The 17,718-nt window shown below is 57.7% G+C and overlaps 2 protein-coding genes across 4 annotated transcripts; both read right to left on the bottom strand.

The window, feature by feature from the left end:
* Positions 1–4,555: 4,555 nt before the first annotated feature.
* Positions 4,556–6,733, bottom strand: CTRL (chymotrypsin like). Its single transcript, XM_027646664.1, has 7 exons — positions 6,657–6,733; positions 6,399–6,502; positions 6,141–6,220; positions 5,843–5,924; positions 5,570–5,750; positions 4,998–5,131; positions 4,556–4,754 (listed from the first exon to the last, which is right to left on the bottom strand). Exons 1-7 carry the CDS (start codon positions 6,706–6,708, stop codon positions 4,599–4,601), a joined length of 789 nt encoding a protein of 262 aa, XP_027502465.1. The 5' UTR covers positions 6,709–6,733; the 3' UTR covers positions 4,556–4,598.
* An 898-nt stretch (positions 6,734–7,631) lies between these two features.
* Positions 7,632–17,646, bottom strand: EXOC3L1 (exocyst complex component 3 like 1). Of its 3 annotated transcripts, XM_027646545.1 has the most exons (14): positions 16,630–17,646; positions 15,492–15,652; positions 14,235–14,261; positions 14,042–14,123; positions 13,072–13,732; positions 12,768–12,885; positions 12,468–12,593; positions 12,250–12,350; positions 11,714–11,824; positions 11,449–11,578; positions 10,322–10,444; positions 9,847–10,002; positions 9,322–9,446; positions 7,632–8,851 (listed from the first exon to the last, which is right to left on the bottom strand). In XM_027646545.1, exons 1-14 carry the CDS (start codon positions 16,670–16,672, stop codon positions 8,665–8,667), a joined length of 2,151 nt encoding a protein of 716 aa, XP_027502346.1. In that variant the 5' UTR covers positions 16,673–17,646; the 3' UTR covers positions 7,632–8,664. The 3 variants fall into 3 exon arrangements, with proteins under 3 accessions (XP_027502346.1, XP_027502343.1, XP_027502344.1); XM_027646542.1 differs by having other exon boundaries at positions 14,042–14,261; XM_027646543.1 differs by lacking the exon at positions 16,630–17,646 and having other exon boundaries at positions 14,042–14,432; positions 15,464–15,585.
* Positions 17,647–17,718: the final 72 nt, after the last annotated feature.

Here is a 17,718-nt window from a genome sequence, read left to right on the forward strand (position 1 = left end):
TTAATTTGGCTCGTAGGATTTTTTTGGAAGCCTTCCTTTGGTCCTGTATGTGCTGGGAGAAAATAGGTAACAACTGCATGTTCCAGACCATCGCTGAGTGCAGTCTTTGTGTTAGCTGCAAGTCTCTGAGCACGTTTTGTTTTCCTTACTTTGGTTCATGCAGTGAAAATGAAGTTGGAATGACACCTAGTGGCAAACTGTGGTGTTGTCCAAACACAGCCCTCTTCTAGCTACATTCCCACTGTTTCTGGATGAGATGCTCTTACAAAGAGGAATAGGGGTTTGGTTTGCTGGATGATGGTCTTGGACCTAGTCCTAGATGTTCATTAGCTGCCCTCTGTGGCACCTGATCCTGAGGAACAGCATTTCAGCCTCCAGAGGGATGAGCATGAGTCCACAAGCACCCACTGGAAGGGGTGCAAGGCACGTGCAGTCAACTCCCCCACTGTCGCCAGGAGATGCTCACCAGCACCTGCCTTGGGGAGGCATCCTGGGGGACACTGCAGGGAAGCAAAGCCTAAAGATGCTGAGGCTGGAATCAGTACAGAATCCTGGAATGATTTAGGTTGAAAAGGACCTTAAAGCTCATCTCATTCCAACCCCCTGCCATGGGCAGGGACACTGGACCAGGTTCCTCCAAACCCCATCCAACCTGGCCTTGAATGCTTCCAGGGATGGGGCACCCAAAGCTTCTCTGGGCAGTAAGTTTGGGACTTTCTCCCATCTTGAGACACGGTGGAGCAGCTCAGGGTGTTGCTTCCCAGAGTGTTCTGTTTCAGGGAAATGCAGTTTTAAGAAGTAAAGGGAATTAGGGCTGTTTGTCTTTTGAAACTTAGCAGTACTGTGTAAAACAATCCCATCCTTTTGTCCTGGGAGTTTGGCTGCTCTCTTTGGGGAGAGAATTACAGCTTCAAAGAATGTTGATTCCTTGATTTTTATTTTTTTTTTGAGAGTTATTGGAAAAGAATGTGAAAAGGTCTTCCAGAAATAGTGTTAGGGGCTCTACAGATTCACATCCAGATTTTTGAGTGCATAGTGGATTTTTCTATGCTTTTTGCTAAAACAACAATTACTGGTCCATGTTTGATTTACTTCTCACCCTTCTCAGGCTTCTAAAAAACTTCTCATGTCAACTCAGTGGTTGAAACCCCCCTTTCCTTCAATGCAGAAGAAGTCTGTGCTATTTAACACTGAGATTGTGATAGCATCCAGATGCTCCTGCCTCTTCCTGGTCTGCATTGTTCTTGGAAGAGTACAGCCCTGCATGAGGGAAAGCTTTAGAGCCTTGTGAGGAGCTTAAGCCCAGACAGCAGGGCTCAGACCTGCTGGCTTCAGTAGCAATGTGGAAACCAGCTGCAGTGCAGGGCCTGTGTTACGTGTTTGTTTTGGATGTGATAAACCCTCAGACTCTTCACTCCTTTGGAATCTGGATATTTTCTTCTTTTAGGTCAGGTTTTTCTGTCCTGATAATTTACATTCTTTCTTAGACCCTGCTCTATTTCTCACTCCTATTTTCTACCCAAGTGTTTGGCTAATAGTCAGCTTTTTTCTAATGCACAAACTGGAATAGGGATGATGGTTCACTTGGCTACTGGGCAGCAGCTCTGGCTTTGGCTCTGCAGGAGCTGTGGTGAGTCTGGGGCAAGGTAAAAGCATCCATGGGAGAAGGCTCCCTTTGAGGCTTAACTCAATATGATCTTGTACCATGTAGGGCAACTAGTGTGTGGCTGTTACAGGCCTCTTGTGGTGCTGTGTGGGGCTATGTTCTTAATTTAAGTGATGATATTAAAGATTTGGAAGGTTTGAGATGGCATAAATTAAAATCTCAATTGTTTGACTTAATTTATTTTTCTAAATAATGCAGAGCAGCACAGAGATCAGCTTTTTGGGAGGAGGAGTTGCAAACTCTTCTCTGGCAGCAGTGTGATCCCTGGGACTTGCAGGGAGGGTGGTTTGTCCCAGCCTCTCACCCACTCGGCTTCCTCCTGGAAAATACCACACAGTGCCTGCACCACTCAGTGCCACAGACCCAGCTCTGAGTTGCCTTCACCACTCCTGGGAGGGTTATGGTGCTTTCTTTGACCACTCAGTCTCCTCTTTCATCCTGCATTAAGAACGCAGCTCTTGGGTGCTCCGAAGGCAGATGCCCGTTGTGCCTTTCTGTGCAGGAACCTTCCCAAAGGAATAAATGTGAAGCAGCAGGGATGCAACGGCGCCCTCGGTGTCCTGAGAGCAGAGGGAGCTCTGCCTGGGGACAGTTGTTCCTTCTCCCCTGTCCTCCCCTGCCTGGTAATGCTGTATGTCCCCCCTGTGTGACGGGCGAGCGTCTCGCTGCTGTTACAGGTGTCGTTGCACTGTTTGTCTGCTGATTGTGGAAGAGATCCTGGAACAGCTCCACGGCCCCAGCGAGGTGTGTTACAAACCAGCAGCTCCTGCCTGGACGCTCAGATGCCTCGAGTTTTCCTGTTGCCTTTCACTACGGAAAGACACCTCCCGGGAAGCTCTCGGGATCGGAGATCTTCCGGCACTTGATGTTATTTTTGGTTGCCCAGTTTCCGGTGCTGGGTTGGAATTGTTTGGAAGTAACTCCGGTCGTATCCAGTCAGTCTCCTCATGGGACTGTTCTGAGAAGTGTCCTGTTCTTTGACTTGCCTTTCGAGTCCTGGCTTTACTCTAGGGACTGTTGCGTTGGATAAGGTTGGAATCATTGTAATTAGTCCATAATGTTACAATTAGAGTGTACAGAATTATTTATTTGGTGTACTCAGTTTCCTAAAACATGTCCATGTATTCTGTGTACCCCGTGGCTCTGCTGTCGTTACTTCTGCCTCCTGGATCACCTGTGGGCTCACTGCTGGGAATGATGGTCAGTAAACACATGGAAAGCCAGGAGCTGCTCACCTCTCCAACATGTTCTTGGGTCATGGCAAGAAGGTAAATAGTTTGCTGATTTGTCGCTGCAGCTGCCCAAGGGAGACCTTGTGCAAGGCTGGGATGTCCATGGGATGCTCTGGGTGACAGCCTGCTGCTGGAAGGCAGGGTTGGGAGGCTTAACAGGCACTTTGGAACATTGTCTTCACTTTTCTTTGGCTGCAGAGTGGCAAACTGGGCCAGAGAAATGCTCTGGTTTGCACACAGCCACTTGTCACCTCTACAGTTTCACTCTGAGCAAAACCTGTAATATCAAATGATCAGTGCACACCCCTCTTGAGCCACCTCCTCCTGGAAAGGAGGGGATTTTTCAGGGGCAGGGGACCCTGTCCCCATGGTGGGAGGGCTGACAGTGACCTGAGCACATGGAGCAGATGACCCATAGTGCTGCAGTTGTTCAATTCCTGTTTGAAGCTCCTTGTAGCCACCAGTTTCCTCTGCCCACATGGCCCATTCCCACATCTCTGACATTCACCTGACTTCAAGGTCAGTTAGGAATTCCCTGCAGAGCAGACTACTAAATGAAGCTAAATTTTATCCTACCAAACTAAAATTTGTCAGCCCTGGGCTTTATTTGAGCAGATCTTTTTTAAACTCAATCATCCGGGCTGGACTATTTGTCTTTGCCCTCCATTGATGTTCCAGACCCTTCCCATGGGTGTGTCCCTGTGTAGCATCACATTCTCTCTGCAACTCTTTGATAGAGTGATTACAACATTTTGGGGGCTGTGATTCACACAGGAAAGGTTTTGTATTGCACTCACATCACTGCTAAGGGAAAACAAACCCCATGCCTCATGTTGGGACAGTCTGATCCTGCTCCTCTCCACAGTGTCCCATCACCAGCTCTATTTTGAGCAGCTAGGAACTGGGTTGTAATTCACTGAACATGTGTCTTGTTACTCCCATGTCACACAATACTTTATTTATTTTTTTTTTGCACCGGCCATTGTCTCAACATTTGGGTGAAAACCTGTTGCCTGACCTTGAATTTTTGTTTTCAGCTTCAAATTTTCCATTGGGATGGTGTTCAGTTTCCTGCTCTGCTACCTGGCAGATCTGCAGGTGTGAAGCAGCAGGTTCTCCACCTTCCCCAAGACCTGGAGCTGCTCTCGGCACTTCTCCCTTTCAGCTCTGTGTTCCCAGGCTGCTGCACAAGTCACAGCTTTAAACTGCATGCAGGGATCTTTTAGGATCCTGTGAACCCACCAGCATCCACCTTCCATTGCAGGCTGAGCTTTCTGGTGCTGAGTCTGCTGAGCTGCAGCTTCACAGTCCCTTCCCTGGTGTCACCTCACACGTGGGTCAGTGGAAGGACCCTTCTCCCCCCTCAGTGCCACGGTGGTCTCTGGGCTGGTGCCAGGGTGTAGGTACTTGTGCTTAAAGACCCTCTGAGCAGCCCTTGAGGCACTGCCAGGCCTGCTCCCCCTCTACCCAAGCATCATGTCCTGGCTTCACACCTCCCCCTGGGTCCCAGCTGGGCACTTCCAGCTCTGGGAAGTTCTTGGCTTCGGGAGAGGAGCATGGGGTGCCCCAGGCTCCCCCATGTGCCTTCCACCCTGGTCAGCACCATGAGGAGAAAGGAGGCAGAGGCAGCGCTTGGCACAAGCCAACTGTGGTACTTTATTAATCCCAGTGAAGGGATCACAGTGCTGGCAGCTTCACCCCTAAGCGATGATGGAGTCGATCCAGCTGCGGAACTGGCTGACGCGGGTGTATATGGCCGGAGTGTAGGTGTTGCAGTTGGAGTTCCCCCAGGAGACGATGCCGATCAGAATCCAGCCGCTGGCACTCTGGTACACCAGGGGTCCACCGGAGTCACCCTGCAGAGAAGACTCGTGCTCAGTGCTCCTGGCACGTGCTCCAGACCGGTCCCTGCCACCCCAGCCACTGCTCCCCTGCGCACAGCCAGGTGCTGGAGCTTAAGTCTCTGGCTCTACAGATGCAAGATGCCACATATCCCCCTCCTCCACCCTCCCTGTGATGCAGTGGGAGCTCAGCAAGACTCCACGTTTCTTTCTCTTCCTCCACCCACCCTGTGGTGCAGCAGGAGCTCGTCTCCTTACCTGGCAGGAGGAGGCACCGGCCCCACCGGCGCAGATCATGGCACTGGTGATGCGGCTGCCCCAGTACTGCGTGCACTGAGTCTGGGAGATCAGGGGCACGACTACCTGCTGCAGGGATGTTGCCAAGGCTTGAGCTAGGGGAAGAAGCACCATTAAATCACCTCAGTGTTGGTGGGTCTCCTGGAAAGCGCATGGGTGCCCTGGGCAAGCTCCCACTGGTGCTCCCGAACACACGGGTGCTGCCATGCAAAGTGCTTTTCCCCTCTGTGCCAATGTACCCCTTCTTCCTCGAGCAGGAGAGAGTAATCAGACATTGGAATGGGCTGCCCAGGAAGGTGGTGGAGTCACCATCCCTGGAGGTTTTTAAGATGAGACTGGATGTGGCATCAGTGCCATGGTCTGGTAACCACAGAGGGGTTGGGTCATTGGACTTGATGATCTCGGAGGTCTTTTCCAACCTGGTTGATTCTGTGATTCTATGTGTCACCCCCCCCAGGCAGCCCTGGACCCTCAGAGCCCCCAGGAAGAACAGCAGCCACACACAGCCCTCCCTGGAGCCACAGCACACGTACAGTTGGGGTTGGTGCGTCCCCAGCCGGTGGTGACAGCCTTGGCGTTGTAGGGCAGAACCAGGTTGGCGGGGGCCAGGCAGATGGGGGCCACACGGGATCCCAGCTGGGCGGGCGTGGAGAGCCTCAGCAGGGTGATGTCGTTGTTCATGGTGTTGGCGTTCCAGCCGGGGTTGGTGATGGCCTGCACAGAAACACCGTAGCACTTCATCCCTGCCCCGCGGGAGCAGCCGCAGCGTGGAGCTGCAGCCCCATCCCAGGACCAGCCCGGCTCACCCTGGACACAGTCTTCACTTGAACAGCCTCAGCACTGGAGCTCAGGTCATATTCCCCGAGGACGACGACATGGGCGTTCGGGCTGCGAGAGGTAAGAGAGAGTCAGGGGGACGTGGGGCATCCAGCACCCCAGGGTGGGAACAGGAACCCAAGGGAAGCCACCATGGGGACAGCTGGGGAAGAAGCCCAGGGCTGCTCAGGCATTTGGGGCTGACCCAAGTGGCACTCAGCAATGCCCAGCATGCTCCAAACTCCTGACAGTGGCACCAGTGTGGGCTGGCCAGGCACGGTTCTTTACTTGAAGTTGCAGTGGGCAGCTGTGACGACCCAGTACTGGTTGATCAAGGAGCCGCCGCAGAAGTGGGATCCTGTGTAGGTCTGGGGAGCAAAGAGGGAGGAGGAGCTGGGGCTGGGCAGGCTGAGCACCCCCAGGCTGGGGGCAGTCAGGGCTCCCCTTGTGCCCACCCACCTCCCAGCCACCCGGCTTGCTCTGCCGTGCTGTGCCACCGCAGTGCTCAGGGCACTGCCCCTGCCCGGGGGTGGGACGGTGCTGTACCTGCAGGGACACCTGCCAGGGCCATGAGCCGGGCAGAGCACTCTGCCCGTTGACGATCCTCTCGCTGTAGGCCACTGAGGGACTGACGTCGGGCACCCCACACCCTGCGGGACAGGCAGATGGGCACAAGGGTGACCCCAAAAGCTCAGGGCTCGTATCTGGGGGCTGCCTGCACTGGTGCAGGTGGCTCTGTGCCCCCCTCCCCGGTGTCCTGCTGCACCCCGAGGACCTCCCTGCACCCAGCAAGGCAGCACTTACCGGAGACAGTGCTGGCAAGGGCCAGGCAAGCAACTACCCACAGGAACGCCATCCTGGACAGATTCAGGCTGAGCCCCTGGGGGCCACGAGCTTTATAGCAGCCAGGAGGCCACGTGGCTTGTAGCTAGGCTGGTCAAGGTCCCCCTGTGGCCTTGTGTCAGCTGTGGGCAGCAGTGACAGGCCAAGCTGTGCCCCTCGCAAACAGGGATGTGGGAAGGGACTGTCGAAAGACACCTGGGGTGCTTGGGCTGCTGCTGTAATGAGTTGTGTCAGTTCTCACTGCAGCCTGTGGAGCTGGAGAGGGGAGAGCACCATGGGGCTGTGATGGGGGGCTGCTTGTGGGCACACAGCTGGGGTAGCAGTGGGGCTGGACATGGTGGGATGGGCACCAGTGCCTGGGGTGTGGGAGGTCATCCTGTGCCAGATCTGTTTCAGATCTGTTGGCACTAGAGCTTTTTTTCCATGTGGCCATGAAGTCCTGGCCTAGGCAAGCGCTGGTCCCAGCTGGATGTTCCCAGGGCTCAGGGCTACCCTTTGAACCATGTCCCTGGTACAGGTGAGTGAGTCCCAGAGCCAGTGGGGGCCGGTGAGGAGGGCAGATACCTTCCCAGGCAGGTGGGAGCTGTGGCCAGCTGGGCAAGCGCATTGTGAGCCCCAAGGAGGGCAGTGAGCACCTCCCCAAGGTGAGGTTGAGCCCACCACTGAGCATCCCCCCAGCACTACAGCTGCCTGACCCTGACCCCAGGGCTGGGGAGCAGTACAGCCCCCTCCATCCGGGACCTGGGTTATGCAGTGTCTCCATCATCCCCCCTGTCCCTGGGTGACCTCCCAGGGTGGCACTGGGTGCAGGGAGCCAGCCCTGGGGTGATGCTGAACACAGGGATGCTTCCCCCTCCCCCCCCATGCCACCCACATGCCCTGATCCCTGTCCTGACCCTCTGGGGAGCAGAGCCTGAGGACACTGAAGAGCAAGTGCACAGTTCAGGCCTTTATTTCCAGCAGTGGTGCCACACAAGGACAGCAGGATGCAGCCCCCCCCAGGGCAGGAAGCGTGGCAGAGTGTGGAGGTCTCCCAGGGCGCTGCAGGGGCTGGGTGCAAGGATACAGACAGAGACACAGGCTGCTCCTGATCTTCTCATGGCACCTGGGGAGGAGACAGCCAAGGGCCGGGCAGCAGCAGAGGATGGAGGGAGAGCCAGTGCTCAGGGCATTGCTGCCCATCACAGAGGAACCTTGGAGCAGGAGGATGCTCGACACAGCAGACACAGCAGGTAGAGAGCTTTGGACTCCAGTCCTGTTTTGGACAGTGGCAAACGAGCCAGAGCCAGGAAGTCTGGCAGGTGAGTAGGAACTCAAGAGCCGATGGCACTGCCCGGGGCAGGGAGACCACCTGGTGCCCTTCTCTGTGCCCGTGAGCAAAGATGAGCTGACTGAGCTGCTCTCCACCAGCCATGCAGGGCCCAGGCTGGAGTAGCAACACCTGACCTCGGGGCTGAGCCCAGAGGACCTCCTGTGCCTAAAACCCTCCTGCCAGCTGATAAGACTCCAGTCTGTCTGGAAGCTGGGATGGTAGCAGGCTCCATGGCCTGGACCTGCTGCCTCAGGGAGCTGTCTGGAGACTTGGAGAAACCCAAACATCCCTACAGCCCCATGGAGACATGGATTTGCCCCAGCTGCAAACTCTTGTCTGCTCTGCAACATCTCTTCCTCCTGCAAGCAACAGGCCAGGCCTGAGCAGCCCTCGGTCACTGTCCCAGCAGGCCAGCAAAACAGCTACAGGCTGGATTTCCCCTGATCCAGGTATCCCAGCACTGGTGCTTGCAGGGGACAGTCTGCTCAGTGAGGGAAGACCAGAGGAGGATGGCACATATCCAGACTGTCCCCAACGCAGGACGAGGTGCTGCGTGCAGGGGATGCCACGTGTCACCTCCGTTCAGCTGCAGAGATGCCCCCGTGGTCCATCCCTGTGCCGGGGCAGTGGGCAGGGGGAGCTGGCTGAGGGGCAGTGTCAGGCACACTTGCCCTTGCGAAGGCAGAAGGGCAGCTCTGGCACAGGCACCAGGATGGTGCTGAAGATGGGCCGGTAGCCCTCGGGCAGGACCTGGGGGTGCTGAGCCATCATTTCCAGCACCACGTGCCGCACTTCCTTGGAGACGTCACCCCGGAGGTCCAGCAAGGTGGAGATGTGCTCGTCGCTGGGCAGAGAGCGAGAGGTGAGTCAGGGTGAGCTGCTGGCCCACCCCACCATCCACAGTGCTTGTGTCCCACAAACCTCCCATGATCTGGAAAAGCCAAGCTGAGGCCAGGGGAGAGCCGGTACTTCGCACCAGGCAAATTTTAAAATTTGCCTGAAAATAACACCCCAAACCACATGAATTTGGTTTTGACATTTCCAATTTGGTGTTTTGTCATTTCTTGTGCTTTATTTGGGCACCAGACATGTGACTGCCACAGCAGAACTCCTTTTTCCTTTACCTCTTTGCCCTTGGGGCTTTGCAAGAACACCTCAAATCTGGAGCATGGGAAAAGGAAATCTCAGGGAGAAGGGGGAAAAGGCTCAGGTTTCCGCCTGCTCTGCACTGTCATGTCACCTCACAGGGTCCAGCCCCAGACTGGCTCTCCTGGATGGACTCCCACCTTCCCCCTCTTGCAGGAGGTACCTTACCTGGCATCAGGGTACTTGGTGATGAAGCCCAGCACCTCCAGGCTGAGTAGTGCTGGGTCTTTGAGGCAGATCAGCTCCCGCAGAGCAGAGACGGCCTCCAGGCTCTGCTGGCTCTGATCCAGGCCCTGGGAGGGAAAGCAGCCAGGTGTGAGACCCAGGGGAGGTCAGCACAGTGGCTGGTGAGACACAGCTGGGTCCCCAGTGCCCAGGTGGGGACCTGGTTCTCTGCAGCTCTTTTCTTCCCACTGAGCATATCCCACCCACCAGGGGCTGCTGTGCAGCCTCACAAATCCCTGCTGGGCAGGGTGATGGTCCCCCAAGTCCCTAATCCAGCCAGTTCCTCCCATCTTGGCCTCACAACCACCCAAGTGTAACAGCCACGTCTTGTTTGTGGGCTGATGTACCCACCCCACTTGCAGGAGGGTGACGGAGGTGAGCTGTGAGCTCCTTTAACCGACCTTGCTGGGTGATGGTCCCCTGCTGTGGCACAGCCCCGGCTCCCCAGCACACCCAGGCCCCTCTCACCAGGCCACAGAAGAGCTCCCGGAGCTGTGTGGTGTCCTGCAGCAGGCGGTCACAGAGCTGGCCCCGCTCCTCCTCGCTCTTGCACACCATCTTCCTCTGCATGAGTGCCCGCAGGTACTGGCTGGCCACCAGGAGCTCGCTCTCCATCAGCAGGAGCTGGGCAGGGGAGAGCTGTTAGTGCTGGCACTGCCTGCCTGTCAGACCCCAGTTCCCCAGGGAAAGGCAAAGAGGATAAGGGCTGGATACAACACCAAGCCATGGACGACCTGCGGGGAAGACCCTTGGCTGAAGGCACAGAGAAAACAGCTGGACTGGGGGGAAACCCTGAACACCTCTGTGTGGTGGTGCTCTCTGGACTGCTCTGGAGGACACAGGCTCTCTGGCAAACCCAACACACCCTGCACCCCAGCGTGGCACCCAACTGCCCAGCCTCCCTGCCCCACGGACAAGCAGCCGTTCCAAGGACAGGCAGTACCGTGAAGATGGGTTTCCTGACGCGGGTGAAGTGCTTTGCATACTTGTCAATCACTTCACACATGCTGCCGACGAGCTGGGACCCGGAGAGCCACTTGCGGGAGGGCAGCTGCAGGCAGAGGGGCTGAAAGAAGCAGAGGAGCAGTGTCTGTGCCCTGCATTGTCACATCACTCCTGCAGCAGCTGCCAGCTCAGGGCAGCACAACACCCTCAGCTGGTGCCCACCTGCTGCCTGGCAGCAAGGCCACTTTGCCTTGCAAAACCCCCAAGCCCCTGCTGCCAGACAAAACTCAGTATAAAAACAGAAGAGTGGTCTAGGTTAGGAAATTATGGAAACCCCCTGGGGCTGTCCCTCCCTGACACCCTAAGAACCTCATTTTGGGGCTTTATCTGGGTCACAGTGCAGCACCTGTGAGTGCTCCTCACACACTCGCTTTTGGCCTGTCTTGCTGTGATTTTATTTTTAATTTCCACTCCTCCCCACTTCCCTTGTGTAGACATAGCATGTTTTTGGCTGAGGGCTTTGATTTCCAACTCCTGCCCTGCTGTCTTCCTGCCTTGCAGGCACACATTCCCTCTGTCTCTGCTGGGGCCCCGGCCACTGCCGGCAAGCTCTTCACCCTTTGGCTCTTCCTTTATTTTCATGGCATTCAAGCCCTAAATAGCAATGCCGTTAATTATTCCAGATTTTTGGTCCAGACTCCAGGAAAGCTAAATTTGACTACACTGGCAGGAAACGACTTGGGCAGTTGCACATGGATTTGTATCCTCCGTGCGGACATCACCGCCCTCCAGCTGGTTTTCTGCCATGAAACAGCCATAAGAAGGAGCATGAGGCAGCCTGGGGGGGCCCTGGCTCCTGGTCTCTGTCTGTTGGTGATTTGGGGGCCACAAACCATCTGCCCCAGTGATATGGGGCAGTGCTGGCTGGTGACAGACATGGGGTGGTTTATCATGGCCTGGGAGCCAGCCTGGCAGAGATGTCTGCAGGATGATAGCAGGGTATGGAGCACATGGCAGGGGTCCCTGGCAGGAATAACTCATGTCTGGGGTGTTGCTGTAGGGCTGTTCTTGCTGAGTCCAGGTTTGTTGCAGCCCTGTCAGGCTCAGTGCTGTGGACAAACGTACCTGCAGGTCCAGGAGCAGCTCCTCCAGCAGCAGCTGGCAGGCTTTCTTCTGCATCCTGTCTAGAGCAGCCCGGAGGGATGCAGGGACTTCTCTGTGGGCAGTGTCGGGGTGCAGGGAGGAGACAGAGTTGCTACAAGAGAGAGGAGAGGTACAGGTAGCCTGGGAACACAGTGGGGACAGTGGTCCTGCAGGAGCATGGGGAGTACGTGGCTTCCCTGGGGGTGGTGGGTTACTACAAGAGCTACACTGTGCTGGTGCTGGTTACCTGAGAGCCAGGTTGTTGTTGAGCATGGCCAGGAGGTAGGAGACATAGTACTTGGGCACGGCCCGGTCCTGCTGGTGCTCCTTCCCACACTGCACCAGGGCTTCCCGCAGGCTGCGACACAGAGACGAGACCGTGACGGGCGGGCCGAGCAGTCCTGCCACAAGGACACGGAGCTGGGAGGCTCCTGGGAACGCATGGACCTCCCACAACCCCCCCCAGCTCAACTGGCTCTTTCCAGATCCTGCCATCAGGCTGGAGAGTGACAGGTTGTTGGGCAGGGTGGGACAGCGGGACCCATTCTGGGCCCCCTTGGGACAGTAGGGCTCAGCAGAGAAGCGTTTTGGGCAGCGAGCCCTGAGAGCTGATGCCCTCAAGGGCTGAGACAGCAGCTCCATGGGCAGACAGGCTGTTGAGCCTTCTGTGACCTGGGTGAGAGTTGGGTGCCCCACGGCAGATCTCCACCACCAGCCCGTGATGTTTGGCCCCGGGGCCCGGGGTCTGTGAGGACGGGCAGAGGTGTGAGGGGCTCCACTAACCGGCCCAGAAATGCCTCGAGCTCCTCCAAGGCCATGTTGTAAACCTTCTGCTGCAGAGAGTCATTGATCAGGGAAGCTACCTGGATGTTCTCATTCAGCATCTGCAGCAGGAGAGGAGAGTGGAGGTGAGCCAGGGAGAGTCTGCAGGCCATGGCCCCCTTTTTGGGAGCTCTTAGCATGGCCATGCTCCAGCTGCACCCGTGGTGCTGGGGACCCACCTGCATGACAATGACAGGCAGGGCTGACTGGAAGAATCCCTGGTGGTCTGTCTCGGGTTCCTCTTCCCTGAACCATTCCTTGAACTCCACCTCCAGGGTCCTCTGCATCCACTCTAACACGCTGGCCTGTGGGATGGACACCCACCACAGGAGGCCCAAGAAGTCAAGAACCAACTCCCTTGAGACCCAACACAGCACAGCAGTGAGTCCTGGGCCTCGTCCCACAGGCTCATGGTCTGGGGCTGCTGTAGAGCAGATGCTTGGCTCAGTGGTGGTCACTGGGGTCCCTGCTCCACTCACCTTGACTTTCACCACGTATCTCCTCTCTGTCTGATCCACAAGCTCAGGGGACATCAAGGGACCCAGAGCAGAAACATCCACTTCTGGGAGAAGGTCAGGGTGACCCATCATCTCTGGGCTGGAAGGCAGAAGTGGATCAGGGCTGGGAAGACCTGTGTTTTCCAGAGTTCCTACCTGTCCTTCTGTCCTCCTATTGGTCATCCCCTGGTAGCCAGAGCCACTCTCCCAACCCACCCATGTGCCAGTGAACAACCCAGCTCTCCACAACAACCCCTGCTATGTTGGTGCCAGGCTTGGTGCTGACCTGTGGTACACATGGAGCGCCCATTCGAGGAGGAGGAAGAGCCCCTGTTTGTCCAGGTCCTCCCGGAGGATCTCCTGGAGGTGGCTGGTGAGGGCCTGGTGGTAGGTGGTAGTGCAGACACTGAGGATGTTGTAGTGAGCTGGGACGCACTGGACCATCAGGTCCTTCACCACACGCAGCTCAGACACGATGTCCTTCTGCAGCGCTGCCAGGTGCCTCGCCAGCCCCGGCCCCTCAGCGTCCACGTGAGGAGCACGGAATCGGGCCCCTCTGATGGTGTCCTGGAGGACGTGGTAGAACTTCTGCCTCCAGCCCTTTGGGCGGCCAGGGGGCAGGAAGGTGGCCTCCAGGAGCAGAGTATCATCTATTTTCTCCTCCCGCTCGATGATCCTTACAGCGGTGACAAACAGGACGGGGTCCTCCCGCACCAGCCGCAGGCTGCTGCCCACGATGTCCCACAGCTGCTTGGCCAGGGTCTCGTTGAGCTGCTGCAGGCCGCTGAAGTAGGACAGCACGGTCGTCTGGGCGCTGGAGAGCCCGCGGAGGTGCAGCTGGGAGAGGATGTCATCCCGGAGGTGCTCCACCATCATGAGCTCCGCGTGGGCCTCCAGCAGGCGCTGCCCGTGCAGCAGCTGCAGGGTATGGGAAAAAACCTCCTGCACTGTGGGAGAGGGAGGAGGGATGCCAGGACTCAGCACGGGGGGAGAAGGGGGTTTGCACCAGGGACGTGGGTGCAGGTTATCAGGTGAGGGGAAGGGTCTGAGGTCTGGGGCTCTGGGAACACCGTGCTGGATCAGGCCCTGGGGAGGCAGTGAAATCTCCATCCATGGAGGCTTTCCAAACCCAACCAACAAAGCCAGAGTGACCTGCTCAAGCTTTGCTGCCAGCCCTGCACAGAGCCCAGGGTTGGACTGAAGTTCTCCCCTCTGCCTTCCAGCCCAAATCCACCAGGACCGGGCCAGTGCCTTACCCGAGAAGATCTGTGGCAGCACCTGGACCACGGAGGCCAGCTGGACATGCTCCTCCACCAGTGCCCTCATCTGCTGCAGGCCCTGGAAGTGGTCAGCGCTGTCCAGCAGGGCCCAGCGCGCAGCCCCCAGGTCCTGGCACACGCTCTGCACCTCCTGCGCCGCCGACCGCAGCTGCTCCAGCCCTGCACTCACCCCCTCCAGGTAGGACTGGACGGTTGACTGGGGAGCAGAAGAGGATTGGAGAGGCAGTGGAGCAGCCCCAGAAGGCAGGAGGACTCCCACACCGTTTGTCCTGGCCCTGCACAGTCTGTGTTGCAGGCACTCTCCCAGCCCCACAAGGTCACACCTGCCCCTGTCATCACACTGTTGGACCATTACATCTCTTGGACCTTCTGTGACAGCCCCACTCCACTGCACACCCAGCTTCTAGGAACCCCCTCCAGCAGCAGGAATGGTTCATAGGGGGTGGGGTGAGGGGCAATGACTGCTGTGCATGAGGTGGGAGAAGGGCATCACTTTGGGGTGACCAAGACCACAGGATGACCAGTAACTAGATGTCTCCTTTCACTTTAAAAATACTACTTTGCTGCTGCAAAACAGCAGAAGGCCACAGGGCCCCTGTGTACCCCCCAAAGCATATGGATGGCTTGAAGTACCTCAGTGGCTGTATAAACCCTCCTCCAAAAGGGATTTCCATCATTTCTAGCCCTGCAGTGGCACTGGCACATCTCCACACCCTATCATCCACACATTTAATGCTCATCTCCTGATGCCACTGTCCTTCTACCCAGTATCACCAGAAACAAGTTGCTTTCTCTGAGGCCACATTACTTAAAACAAGTTGCCTCCTGGATAATTCAACCACACTTAGAGTAGGAGAAACCATCTCCAAAATAATCAGGAGAAGGCTGCAGTGCTCAGACAGATTGGGTCGCAGGGTCAGTCATTCCTTGGGTCATGTAAAAAGGTCACTCTGAGGAAGGAAGTTGTGCAGGGGGACTGGAACAGCCCTTGCAGATGCGTAGAAATGGAATTTCCCCTGTGGGGACCAGAAGGCAGGGGCAGGTTGGAGCTCTGTGCCTCCTCCCAGCTGTGAGGAAGGGCAGCCTTTGGTGCTGGGATGGGGCAGTGATGGGGAGTGCTGACTCCTGCACGTGGGATGTGCTGAACCCCCTCAGTGTTTTATTTTGAAGGATGGTCAGAAACACGGGAGACTCATTTTAACACTTCAGACACTGCCTGAGAATAGGGCAGCAGGTGGGGGTTACCAGATCTTTTCTCCAGAACAATTGCCATTTCCCCCACAAAGCGCCAGCTGAAGAAAAAGATTTTGCCAAAAGTGGACAGAAAGATGATTCAGCACACAAGAGGGCACCCTGGCTGGGATCCCTGCCTGGAGAGGCGGTGAGGCTGCGGGTGTCCATGTGCTGGGCTGTGGCAAACACCCACCTTCAGCCGGGACTGGATGGAGCTGTTCCTCTGTGTCTCTCGGCTCCGGTAATGCCCAAGCCCCTCCAATTTCTCGGGGCGGTAAAACACCCCTGAAGCCCATTTCAGAGCAGCTCCTCTCGCCAGCTTCTCAGCCTTCTCTGCTTCCGGCCACTCCTCGTCTGGGGATGAAGCCAGGGGTCAATGAGCACAACGAAGTGGGGCAGGAAGAGCCCCTGAGGCCAGAGGCAGGAAGCTGCTGCCAGCAGACTTCCAAGCACACCCCGATGTGGGAAGCTGGACAGGATGGCACCAAGCGGGTACTTCCACTAGGGCCCCACAAGGTGCCACAGCTACAGACTGGTATTGTCACAGTGGCTGTGGCAGTGAGAAGGCTGCCCTGGGAAACTGTGACTCAGCCTGCCAGCTGAGTCCTCAGGCTGTCCCCAGGCCAAGCACACATCCCCATTGCTCCCCCAAACACAATGGGGGGTTGTCTGAGTGGGTCTGATGCCACCTGGGAAGTCCCCAGCAGGGCTGAGACTCTGGCAGTGAGTCAGCAGGAGGGATGGAGAGGTGGCAGCTCTCCCACAAAGGAGAACCAGGCAAAGGTGAGGATGGGAGGCTCCTGAGCTTCCAAAAGCACCCACACTGTGGGGGTCCCAGTGTTCCCCTTGGCACAGGGTCCGAAGCCATGTCAAAGGCCTCCTGGCCAAAGCAGAGGGCTGAGAACCAGCACAGTTATCACACACCAGTCCCTGTCCCCAGCGAGGGGGGGGCAGTTTAATCTCTCCCCCCACCCCATCCCCAACCACTCCCTGCAGCCCCGCAGGGATGTCACCCAGTGCCAAGCCAGGCTCCTGCTCTGCTGGGAAGCCACCGGCAGCCTCGGGGCCGGGGGGGCTTCGGAGGAGGACAGCAGCTTTGAGGATAAGATGTGCAGGGAGCAGCGGTGCCCCCGGTGCAGATATCACCATCGGGAAGCACAGCCAGGCTTCCACCCCACCCAAGAACACAAGGCACCAGCTCCCGGCACAGGAAATATAGGTCCAGAAGCTGGTGAGGCAGAGGGCAGGAGAGCCCCCAGAACGTGCTGCAAGCAGTAGCATCCCTCCCCTGCCCAGTTCGCCGGCTCCCCGGGGCGCATCACCCTCGTTACCTCTGGGGCTGGCGGCGCGCTCGTCCTCCGCAGACATGCCCATGGTGTCCGGGCTGTGTGGAGCTGCGGGGGCCAGGGCAGGGCTGCGGAGGAAGCCGGCAGCCGTTTCCTCAGCCGGAGCAGCCGCGCTCCTCAGGGCCCCATTGTGTTCCCGCAGCCGCGCTCAGGACGTCAGGAACGGGGGGCGGAGGGGAGGGGGGGACACGGGAAGGCACCGCGACAGCCGCAGGGCTCGGGAGTGGAGACCATAGGATCATTTAGGTTGGAAAAGCGCTCCAAGATCATCGAGTCCAACCGTTAGCCCAGCACTGACAAACCCACCACTAAACCAGGTTCCCGAGTGACACATCCACACGCCTTTCCAACACCTCCAGGCACGGCGACTCCACCACTGCCCCGGCCAGCCTGTTCCAGTGCCTGACCACCCTTTCCGTGAAGATATTTTTCCCAATATCCAATCTAACCCACTCTTGAGGGGAGCCTCAACTTGAGGCTATTTGCTCTCGTCCTCGAAGTCACACCCCGCCTGCCCTCCCCTGCACCCCCGTTCCCCCGGACACACAGCCCCTCTCCGTGCTCCCAGCGCTGGCTCGGGGAGGACAGCGGGATGCCGGGGTGCCTCTGTCAGACCTCAGCCCATCCGTAGTGGGAACCCCCCTAAGGCTGGACCAGCCGGGAAAGGATCCACTGTGCCAGCCTGACCCGAAGGCGAGAGGGCGTGGAAGCGGGGATGGACCCTCCACGGCTGGGGATGGACCTGGAGATATCCCCCTGCCACAAACTGCCTTCCACGAGGCACAGGCTGGAGGATTCCCAGCGTGGAGGACTCCCGGGTGTGTCGGAGCAGCAAATCGCCCCTGTCACCGGGCGGTGCGAGCCGGGCACAGGGCGGGGGTTTGGCTTTGGCACCGCAGGACGGCGAGGGGATGGGCGCACCCCGCGGCTTCACCCCGGGCGGGGACCCCCGCGCCGGGGGGGGATGCCCGGACCGCCAGGCACCCACCAAGCACCCACCCCTCGCCCCCGGGAGGCGGCGGTGGGGAGTCCCCCGTCCCCGCCCCCGCCCCGTCCCCGCCCCGGAGGTTCCCG

Source organism: Corapipo altera, unplaced genomic scaffold (genome assembly GCF_003945725.1).
Source record: "Corapipo altera isolate COAL_440 unplaced genomic scaffold, ASM394572v1 62, whole genome shotgun sequence".
Taxonomy (NCBI): domain Eukaryota; kingdom Metazoa; phylum Chordata; class Aves; order Passeriformes; family Pipridae; genus Corapipo; species Corapipo altera.